At 39.1% G+C, this 12,009-nt stretch overlaps 1 protein-coding gene across 1 annotated transcript; it reads left to right on the top strand.

Moving 5' to 3' along the window:
* The first annotated feature begins 8,561 nt into the window (after window positions 1-8,561).
* On the top strand, window positions 8,562-9,509 carry Or2v1 (olfactory receptor family 2 subfamily V member 1). The gene has a single exon (XM_026380676.1). It carries the CDS (start codon window positions 8,562-8,564, stop codon window positions 9,507-9,509), a length of 948 nt encoding a protein of 315 aa, XP_026236461.1.
* The last annotated feature ends 2,500 nt before the right edge of the window (window positions 9,510-12,009 follow it).

A 12,009-nucleotide genomic window follows, 5' to 3' on the forward strand; every position in this document is an offset into this window, starting at 1 on the left:
GCACGATCAGTCCTGGTTCACTGGACTTCTTTATGACAATCATTTTCAATTTTTGTCAAGAAATTAAAAAGATTATATTTCAGATTAGTTACTGAAGATTTGTTTTCTTTCTTAGGCTATGTCATTTTCATTTTTTGTTTGTCATGATGTGGATTGAACCCAAAGCTTTGTCTGTGCCAGGCAAGCACTACCACTGAGCTAAAACCTAGCCTTATGCCATGTTTTCTTGAGTCTTTATGTTCCTTGTAGGTTTGCTTTGATGTTTGTGCATTTAAAGAAGGAGCTGTCTCTCTCAGTGTTTATGGACTGGTCTTGAGAGGGAGAGACCTTCTCTTGTCAGGATTGCTTGATAGGAGGCAAGATAGACAATAACCTCTCAGGGAGCATATAGTACAAGGGACAAAGTCCCCTTTGCTTCCTTTTCTTCCTCCTGGAGGAAAAGTGATTTAGTTCTGAGATTTTTCCAAATCTCATAGAGCAATGCTGACTGAAAGGCAATGCACTCTCCTTTCATTTGTTTCTAAATGACTTAGGGGACTAGGCTCAGTAGGGTGGTTAGTACTTGATTTCAGGTGAGATAAACACCATTTCCATATAGGATGTTTTGAAATTTTATGGATAGAATCCCTTTCACTGCCTTCCCTCCATCATGGAGGAACACATAATTTCTACACTTCTTGCCATGCCATCTCACAGAGCTGTGATAGCTTTAAGAGAACAATCTTTACTTTGTTCCGTGATGTTCCAGGACTGGGCTCTGACAGTTGCTCAACACTTGGTAAAATGTGACATAGAAACTGGTCCCACTGGAGGGTTTTCTACCTGCCCAGGAAGCCAGGCAGCCAAGCATACATTATTCCCATCCCATGAGAGAAATCATGGGCCCAACAGTTTTTTGTGCTAAGCTAATCTGGTTTGGGGAAGAGATCCACAGTGGTAAAGTCAAATTGGTCTTGTTCATATAAATGTGACTGCTCTTATATTGTTCTCCTCTGGAAATTACTCTGCTTCTTAGTTAGAATCTGAATTTCTCTTCAAGGTATTTTCTGTGAAGAAATGAGAGTGAGGGCTTCCCACTCTGTTGTATTGCTGATATCATTCCTTGATAATTCTTTTTTTTTTTCTTGAAAGCGGTTTACTTAAAGGTAAGTACAGTCACTTAAGAATTTCACACAAGATGTTCAATTTATCCTTAACACATACTTTTGCCCTGACAAAACAGAATATTTTATGTTTCTTTCCACATGTAAGAACAATTCATCAGAATGATTTCAAAGTGCTTGAAGACTATAGTTCTCACTCCCAAACTTTTTAAAGGAACATTGTTATAACTATACCTGAGCAAACTTTACATTGAATTATTGTGATAGTTAGTAAATTAAGGCAGGGTATTTTTATTTATTTATTTTAATTTTTTTTAGTTATAGTTGGACACAATATCTTTATTTTATTTATTTTTATGTAGTGCTGAGGATTGAACTCAGTGCCTCACTGGTACTAAGTGCTTTACCCCTGAGCCACAACCACAGCCCTAAGGCAGGGTGTTTTAAAATAGATTCTTTTTTATACATAACAGTAGAATCCATTTTGATAATATGCAAGCATGGAATATCCTTGATAATTCTTGACACAGTTTTATGACCAAGTACACACCTAATATTTATAAATACAGAAGATAATGTGGATTCTTATTGTTAAGGGTGGTGTGGTAAGTGTATATTAATTAATTCAAGTATACCAGTAATTTATTCCAGTCTTCTGTAAACTTACTTCCTTTGGTCTTCTTATTCTATCAATTGCTGAGAGAGATAAGTTAAAATATTCTATTATACTAGAGATTTTTCTAATTTTTCATTTCTGTCAGTTATTTAATTTCATATTTTCAGTTTATTAAATTAATACAAATTTCAGATTAATTGACTCTATTATTTCAAAATATTCCTACTTCTCTGTAGTAATGTTTCTTAGCTTAAAATCTCTTTTGCCTGTTATTAGTAAAATGACACATGATTAGTTAATGTTTACATGGTATTTTGGCATATACAATTTTAAATTGGAATTGTTCTCTTTCATTTATTTAAATGTTTTTTCAAATATGCTGGTTTCCAGCATATCTGACAAAAAAGTCAGCCATCATTCTTCAGTATAAGTATTGACGGTAACTATCCTGCCTTCAACTGTGTCTGATATGTAGATAAATTCATATACATATTGGATTTATAATTTTAGTTTATTAGTTTTCAGTTCTAAAATGTCCTTTTAAGTTTTTAAAAATAGGTTCTAAGTTTTCAGTAAAAAAGTCAGTTAAACTCCCAAGTCTTTAGTCTCTGTTTTATACTTGGTTTATTGTCTCATGGTCCCATGCTAGTATTTTTAATTTTTTTTTCAGTGCTGGTCTTCAGACCCAGGACTTCATGCATACTAGAAAAGTGATCTACCACTGAGCTTCCAGGTTTATGATAGTCAATACAATAGATACCTCAAGGGGAAATCACCTCAGCACACTTCCCTTTTTTATTTTTTATTTAAATGGTTCTGACTGGCCTATCTTAATATCTTTCTGATGCTTTCAAATCAGCTTTTCTTATTGTTTGTTTCTAAACTAGAAAGCTTCATGAATGGAAAAATTTTTATTTTTGATTCAATTTCTCTATTTATGCAAAACATTTATTTGATATTAAAGTCAAAAGTATCATTGAGGGCTGGGATTGTGGCTCAGTGATAGAGTGCTCGCCTAGCATGCACAAGGCACTGGGTTTGATCCTCAGCACCACATAAATGTAAAATAAAGATATTGTGTCCACCTAAAACTTAGAAATAAATATTTTTAAAAAAGTATCATTGATATGTATTATGGATTAAATGTTTATGTCTCCCCCAAATTCATATGTTGAAGCTCTAACACCCAATAAGGCTATATTTAGGAGAATAAAGTAAATAAGGTTAAATGAGTTCCTAAGCATGGGGCTCTGATATGATAGGATTTATGTCCTTTAGAAGTAGAGACACCAGAGTTTGAGTATTAGTTGAGATATTTTATTCATGTCATAAAGTAAAAATCAGTCAAATAAAACTAAAACTAAAGTTAAGAGGAAAAGATAAATTGGTAACATTTGTTTCTAATGAATTTACCATTCTGAAAAGAGATTTGCTTCCATGGAACATAAAGCTAACACCAGAGTGACCATAAAATTTATTGTCCAACCTGGGACACTGAGTGAAAAGGGAGTGCTCTCCATGATTATACCAGGTTGACAAACTTAAGTGTAGACCATGGGACTGTCTAGAGCAAGTCATGAAAGGCACTGACTGACCTTACAGAAATGTCTGAAACAGCTTGGGATGATGGGTAACCCCCATGTCACCATCTTGTGAACCTAGCTGCTGTTCTTTCCCTCCCACTAGGTTGTAATGCCTCAGAGCCAGGATTGTGTTTAGTGCTTACCTTTGACTCAAACAAAGAATCTCATCCTGTTCTCTGCATTTTACAGGTATTCACAGCTTATTCCTATAGACTGAGTTCAAGAGGGCAAGCAAAGGTATGGATTTTGGCTGCAGGCAGGGTCCAAGGGGTAGCCATAGGCAGAGTCCCCATGAAAATCCTGAGGGTTACAAGGAAAGTGCTGAAAAACGCAAGACATAGGGCACTAAGAAACTTTCCCCACATTCCTTTTCCCTGACTGGCCCTGTGGCCCTTCCCAATGGGTTTCCTCACTCTGCCCCACTGGCCCAGCTCCTCGTCTTTTCCCCATGCTCCCTTTCTTGGGTCTTTTTAATTGTAAGCTTGGGAGTTCCTATTCCAGGGCTAGAGTTTGTGGGCTCCCCTAGGAGTCATTTGGCTTTACCTCCTCAATCCGTCTCTGCATTAAGAACCTGTGTGGAGGTAGGAGATAGTTCTGTGACTCAGGTAAAAGGTGAGTGCATTGTGAAAAGTGGCCAGGCATCAGTGGGTGGTCTCAGATGCACAGGTGCTTCTTCTGACCCATCTTCCCACTTCCTATCTCATTTTTCCCTTTGGCTGAAAGGAGGCTCTTGTCTATCTGAGCCCCAATATATGAACTACAGAGTCCACAGACGATGTGGGCATCCACAGCCTGGCTGAGGGTTTGGAGATAATGAGGAAGGAGATCAAAACTAGGGAGCACTTATTCTGTGTCTCCTCTCAACCAGTAAGTGCAAATACTGGGGAAAGAAAATGAAGTTATTCTGATGCTGGAAACTTCTCCACACTGCCAGATTTATTTTTCTGTAGGAGCTCTGCCCAAAGATGAGAGAGGGTATTTTTCTTGTCAATTCCTTTCTCTCTTCTTACAATTTGTATGCTGGTTATCCGTTTATGTTTTCATTTCTATATGTTTATCAGCATTATCCTTTCCTTCTTTTGTCTGCCTCTATCAGAATGTTTTTTTTTCTTTTAGTTAGTCATTTACCTCTTACTTTGATCTATTTCTCTTTCTTCACTCTTTTTTTTTCCCCTTTGGAACTGGGGGTTGAACCCAGGATGTTTTACCAATGAGCTATATCCCCAGCCCTCAACATATTTTTGAGATGGGTGTCTCACTAAGTTGCTTAGGGCCTTGCTAAATTGTCCAGGCTGGCCTCCAATCTGCAATTCTCCTTCCTCAGCCTCCTGAGTTGCTGAGTTTATAGGTGTGTTTCACCATGCTCTGTTAACTCTTTCTTTTTCTTTCCCTAATGTTTTATTAATTTTTACCTCTTCTTTTTCCCTTTGTCTGGATTGGAGTTTAGCTATATGTTCCTGGGTTGAAGATGGGCTTACTGCAAAAGGGCAAAGGATAAGTGAGAAGAGGTAAGGTGAGGGGCAGGAAAGAGAGGGATGATATGGGGCATAAAGTCTTCCCATCCCCAGAAGAATACTATAGGTGGCTTATTTTATGTTGTTACTTCTAGAAAGAAAAATGCAACTGAGCACCTACCAGAAAGGCTAGATAGAAAAAAAATAGCATGTGAGATGCTGGAGGAAATTTGATTTGTTTCTACAATATTATTATTATTTATTCAACAATTATTTACTGATAATATAGTATATACAAAGTACTATTTCAGAACCCAAGATCACACTGAGCAAAAGTGTCACCAGGAGGTATAGGTTCTAGTCGGGAAAGCAGAAAACAAACAAATCCATACAAATAAAAGGCAGTGTGCCTTATTGGTCTTGCATTCTTTGGGACAATGAAGGCTGGAAAGTGATCAGGGATGGAAGAAGGTTTTCAGTTCTAAATAGGGCATTGAGGGATGGCTTTGCTGAGAAGGTAAAGAGGAGATAAGTGAACAAGGCAGAGCATATCTAGAAAGAGCCTTCTGTGAGGAGCCAAGAGCAAGTGCCAAGGTGCCCAAGGCTGGTGTCTCCCTATAGTGTGGAGCAAATTCAGGGAAGCTGGTGAGATTGGAGCCAGGGAATTCTGGGGAAAGAAGGAAAAGAGTCTGGGTGGTGTGAAAGGGCCCACTGATGAAAATCTTACATTTATTCAGGCATAATTTTGGCTTTTATTCTAATAGAGATAGTTCACTCTAGTGTTGTGAGTCAGCAAACTGGGGTGAGGGTGAGGAATTGGGAGGCAAGTCCAGTCATGGGACATTTCCATTATCCAGGGAGCAAAGATGATGGCATAGCTAGGTAGGAGTAGGCAGGAGAGAGAAGTGTTCTGGGGTGGGTATATGTTGGAAGAAGAGCCAGCGATGTTTTTTTTTTAAACTTTATTTTTTTTTGGTTTATTTTTTTATGTGGTGCTGAAGATCAAACTCAGTGCCTAGTACAAGCTAGGCAAGCGCTCTACCACGGAGCCACAACCCCAACCCCAGCAGTGGTTTTTGATAGTTGGGATGTGTGCTTGAGAAACAGAGGAGTCAAGGATAACTTACGTGATATGACTGGGGCACCTGGACAGATACACTATTAACTGAGCTGAGAAGGAGGTGAGGATACATATTTCTTCAGGGTAGAAAAAGAGCTCCACTTTTCCACTTTAGGGAGGGCAACCCCATTGGACACATAAAGAGAGGTGTTGAGCACACAGTGAATATGACCATAGGAGCTCAAGAGAGCCACCTAGGATGGAGCAAGAAATGTCCTTCATCAACTACATGGTATTCTTATATAAGACAGTGGGTGGGAAAGAGCCGTGGGAGAGCATGTCCTTGAAGGTGCACACAGCCGAGTGCCTCTGTGTCCTGTTGGACACATCTTCAGCACAGAAGAGTAACTTCTGCTGTGAGGGATAGGGAAAACCTGGGTTGTTGTGTTGGTTGATTGAGACTGAGGTCAGTATGGCTAGATGGTGCTTTAAGGCTGTGGAAACAATGATTTGCTCCTACCAATAGCCTATATAGGTGTTATTGTTTGGAAGGACACTTGGGCACATCCTTTTGAGCATAAGTCAGTACATGCTCTGTTCTATAGGGAAACAGGCCCTATGGCTAATTCCCTGGTCATTGATCTAGCTGGTTCCATCCTCATTTAGGAAATTACTCTGGATCTTTGCACAGACAGCCTTGTGTCCTGTGTAATTGCATCACTTCATCTTTGCAGTGAGGTAAGGTAGACATGAATAAACCAGCTTACAAATATGTCAGAGGTGTAATTTCATTCTTTGTGGAGAACCTTCTTATAACCTGAGGGTATTTCCTGTATTACCACTAATTATTCTTCATCAAAAGGAATCTAATAATGAACTCCTACTACATTCAGGTCAAGAAAGGATGTCTTTACTTTATATACAAAGATATGAAAAATTTTGCTCTAAATGTATAATAAGAATTGTAATGCATTCCGATATTACGTATTTAAAAAAATAAAATCAATAAAAAAAGAAAGGATGTCTTGCCAGATGCAGTGTCTCCCACCTGCTCAGGAGGATAAGGCAGGAGGATTAACAGTTCAAAGCCAGCCTCAGGAAAGTTAGGCACCAAGCAACTTAGTGATACCCTGTTTCTAAATAAAGTACAAAATAGGGCTGAGGATGTGGCTCAGTGGTCGAGTGTTCCTGAGTTCAATCTCCGGTAACCTCCAAAGAAGAACAGGATATCTTGCAATAAACTAAGAGGTAATGGGGTACGAGTGTGTGTGTGTGTGTGTGTGTGTGTGTATTCATATGTACATGTGCACATGCAATTGAATACCTTGCTTGGCACTACAAGGATTTGAATTTTATTTGAAGTAATTTGGGAAGCCATTGACATACTTTCCCAAGAAAATTTGTATCATATAATTTATGTTAGCAAAATCATATTCAAAGAGAGAGGTTGGGAGATCAGTGAGGAAGATAAAATAAGCCAGTTGTGGGAGAATGGTGTCTTAGATTAGATAGTTGCAGTGAGGATAGAGCTAATTAAATTCAAAGAAATGCTGAATCTCAACCGAGAGTTTTTTTTAAATATAGTTTGGATCTATGAGTAAAAGAAATATTGGAATAAAAAATGGTTCCACCTCATTGTTATACAAAATACATATATGATGTTATAATGAGAAAAAGAAAAAAAAGTGTGTCACATTAGATTGGATAGAGAGAAAGGATGGGAGAGGAGGGGAGGAGTAGGGAGGATAGGAAGGGCAGCAGAATTGAATAGACAATGATTGATGTATGTACATTCCATGTATGTGCTATATATCAAAATGCATTCTACCATCATGTATGACTAAAAAAATAAATAAAAATTAAAAAAAAACAACAAAAGGATTAAATGAAGCTTTCCAGACTGAAAGAGACAATTTTAGATATGATAGTCCTAAAACTAAGATGTGGTAAATAGGGGTAGATATTTGAGTTATATTTTATGAGCTTTCTTATTGAACACAAATTACAATAGGAATTGTGTTGATTATGTGTGTTTTCTTCTCCTCCTGTATATGCCTGAATTTGCAAACAATGTTGCATATTCTTTAGAGTAGATAACATCCTGTAGAACTTGCCTCCAAATCATTTCCCTCTCCAAATGCCCCACACAAGTTGTCGGAGATTTGAACACATGGTCCTTTCAGACATAAAAATTCATTGCCTCTTAGCCTTTTGAATAGGATCAAGTGGAAACATAATCATTACAAACCAATAAAACCTGCTAGTGAAAAAAAATGGTTCCGACATTTTGATCTGGAACAAAAACAGTACTAAGGAACATCTCAAAACCCTTATTCTTCCTTTAATAGCATATCTAAGTTATCTTTCTCATAGTCCATATATAATTTACCAAGTCCATGTGATGCCAATTAAAAAGTCAGTATCTTATGGCAAAGCCAAGATATTATCTGCTGAAAGAGGATTGACTAATAGTTTTGTGACACAAAAATTCAGTTTCTAGTCTTTTGGGTATAAGAACATACAAATATGAACACAATATCCAATCCTATGTACTGGCAAGATCCTTTCATCTGTGTCAAGGAAGTATCAAAGAACATTCTATTGCATGTCCCAAAGCAGTGTTGTTGAAGTCTGATGAATTACAGAAGACTTATCTGAATGAGGAAGAATTCAGAGATGAAGATGTGTAACTCAAGCTCAGAATTTCTCTGTCCACCTTTGTAGGTGACTGTGAGTAACTTAACCATGGGAATATGGTTGAACCAATCATCCATAGATGGATTCATCCTCTTGGGCATCTTCTCCCACAGCCAGACTGACCTTGTCCTCTTCTCTGCAGTCATGATGGTCTTCATGGTGGCCCTCTGTGGGAACGTTCTCCTCATCTCCCTCATCTACATAGATCCTCGACTTCATACACCCATGTACTTCTTCCTCAGTCAGCTCTCCCTCATGGACCTCATGTTGGTCTGTAACATTGTACCAAAGATGGCAGTCAACTTCCTGTCTGGGAGGAAGTCCATCTCTTTTGTGGGATGTGGTATACAAATTGGATTTTTTGTATCTCTTGTGGGGTCAGAGGGGCTCTTGCTTGGACTCATGGCTTATGACCGCTATGTGGCCATTAGCCACCCACTTCATTATCCTGTCCTCATGAGTCAGAGGGTCTGTCTCCAGATTGCTGGGAGTTCCTGGGCTTTTGGAATACTGGATGGGATGATTCAGATGGTGGCAGCCATGAGCTTACCTTACTGTGGCTCAAGGACTTTGGATCACTTCTTCTGTGAGGTGCCAACTTTATTGAAACTAGCCTGTGCAGACACATCCCTTTTTGACACTCTGCTCTTTGCTTGCTGTGTCTTCATGCTATTGCTTCCCTTCTCCATCATTGTGGCCTCCTATGCTCGAATCCTGGGGGCTGTGCTCCATATGCGCTCTGTTCAGGCCCGTAAAAAGGCCCTGGCCACCTGTTCTTCCCATCTGACAGCAGTCTCTCTTTTCTATGGGGCAGCCATGTTCATCTATCTGAGGCCAAGACGACACAGGGTCCCTAGCCATGACAAAGTGGTCTCTATATTCTACACAGTCCTTACTCCTATGCTCAATCCCCTCATTTACAGCCTGAGGAACCGGGAGGTAATGGGGGCACTAAGGAAAGGGCTGGGCCATTGCAGGATTGACAGCCAGCACTGAAGAGCCAGGGTCTTCAGTGTGCTATCTCCGGACTGGGTAGCATCAGTAGTTCACTTATCCTTTGTGAATGTCTGTGTCCTCTTCATTAAATAAGAATCATAACATCTGCCCTACCCTACAGGGATTTTGAATATGCAATATAAAACCTCATGATTGAGCAAGGCATTGCTTTTTTTATCATTGTTGATTGTTTATAACATCCTTGAACTAAATTCACTCTACTTTTAAAATCCTCTCAGGAATGCCTCTCTGTTGTTAAGTACTAAGTGTTGGGCATTGTGCTATTCCCATTATATACCCTCTATTTTAAAGTGATGTTAAATGATTCAAGTTAATAAATATGGATATCTTTAATGGAAACTTTCCAGATGGTAGAAATTGAATCTCCCTAATTCTTCTTGAATAAAACTTAACATTTTGCCATATTTTATTTTAGACATTATGAATCCTCCTTTAAGAATTGAAAATACACTCCTACTGTTTAAAAGTCATCTCTATGAGGCTCATGTCTTGGTCATATATGTATTACCAGTATGTGTACCTTTGATTTTATAAATAGCAGTTGCTCAATAAAACCTTATTGAATTAATTCAAGAAGAAAACATCAAATGAATCAATATCTATAAAGCTTTGTTGTTGGTGGTGTTGGTGTTGAAGATTGAATCTAGGAGTTCTCTACTACTCCTCATCTGTTTTATTTTATTTTGAGACAGGATCATTCTTAAGTTCCTCAGAATGGCCCCAAACCAGGGATCCTCCTGATCTGGAACAAAATCAATACTAAGGAACATCTCAAACCCCTTATTTTTGGCCTCCCCAAGTTGCTGGAATTATAGGTGTTTGCCACTGTGCCCAGTTCTATGAAACATTTTAAAAGTCCCATACGTATATAAAATTTGCTGTGGGTACTGTGATGTATTTCAGGTTTTTTTTTTATACTGGGTATTGAACTCAGGGACAGTTTATCACTGAGCTATATTCTCCCCCATTTTTATTTTTATTTTTTTATTTGGAAGCAGGATCTCTCTAAATTCCTTAGACCTTTATTAAATTGCTGAGATTGGCCTTTTAATTTGCAATCCTCCTGTCTTAGCTTCCTGAGTTACTGGGATTACAAGTGTGTGCCACTGTGCCCGCCATATGTTAAGTTATTGAACCATGGATTCTTGTAGCTTAAACATGTGAGGAGTTGACACTGATCAGCTAGCATTCATATTTCACAAGGAAACCTGAAGGGTTCACCTGAACATCTGTGAAGGCTGACCTACCTTATGGTACCCCCAGAGCTCAGAGGAAGCAGAGAGGTTTGAAAAGCTGGAACGTGGGCTGGATGCTATATGGTTGGTTCTGGTACTCTAAGAGTTTGGAGAAGAGTCTCTGGTCCCAGACTAATGAGAAACAGATGTTGGTTAATTAGTGTTTTTTTTTTTTCCCTCTGAAGGTCAAGATTGTAATGGTTCTGAGAGTGTGAGAATAAAACCTACTGTGGGGAGCCATTCTCACACGTGACTGGGCGACTCCCGGTTTGGGTCTGAGGCGTTCTGGCTGTGTCGGAACTTTCCCGGCCCTCTCCTGATGAGAGAACCTGTCCGTGTGGGGGTGTGACTGACCACTGACACCGGGGGCCTAATCACTGACCCTGACCTTGGAGTGTGGCCCCCCTCAACCTTCATTGGATGGAATTCTCCCCTGAATTTCTTGTTCCCCAATAAAAGGCTACTCTCTGGCGTGCTCACTCTCTCTCTCTCCTGCCAGCCCTGAGTAATCCTTGCTGCCCTGCTGGGCGGTTAGAGGTGGGAACCAGAGAGGGGAGCCGTCTCGGACCTGGCAATAGAAATAAGGTAACTGAGTCTGTGTGTTTTATTTTGATCTCGCTAGCTAACTTTTATGCCAAGAACCTCATTAATGAAACCATTGCGCTGACCGCATGGTGGAAACCTACAAAGCAAAACCAAGCGTTAGGATAAAGAAACATTGTGGGAATTATTTTGACAGGAAAAATAGAAAATCATGAAGAAGTAGATATATTTTCCTTTCTTCCTGGCTTATGATCTCCTGCTAGTGCTCCTATTGGCATATCCTAATGTGAGTCTGGGTGATAAAGTCGTTCCTGCATCATAAACGGCACATCAAAGAGTGAAGCTTTGGCAGTGGCTTTATAACTGGCATAGTCCCCTGCATGGCTACTCAGCATCCATACATACCATTTTATAATATTTGAACTTCTGTCAAATATCAAAATTTGTTTTTGCCTAAAAATGTATAACTACTCACATATGTTGTCTTTCAACACTTGGGCATCCATCTGTGGATACTGTAGTTTTACCTCATATTCAGTCACAATCTCATTTGAATGTTAGTCACCAACAACCATTGATATATTAATATTGTTAAAATGACCATGCTAACCAAAGTGATATTCAGATTTAATATACATACATAGGAAGAGAGAGAACAAATCAGCCTACACACATACACACTCCCTTACATATGAACCTGC

This window comes from Urocitellus parryii, chromosome 1, assembly GCF_045843805.1.
Source record: "Urocitellus parryii isolate mUroPar1 chromosome 1, mUroPar1.hap1, whole genome shotgun sequence".
In the NCBI taxonomy this organism is placed as follows: domain Eukaryota; kingdom Metazoa; phylum Chordata; class Mammalia; order Rodentia; family Sciuridae; genus Urocitellus; species Urocitellus parryii.

What these genes read in the sequence shown, in the direction of transcription:
- Or2v1 (XM_026380676.1), top strand. Translation starts at nt 8,562, where the DNA reads ATGGGAATATGGTTGAACCAATCATCCATAGATGGATTCATCCTCTTG.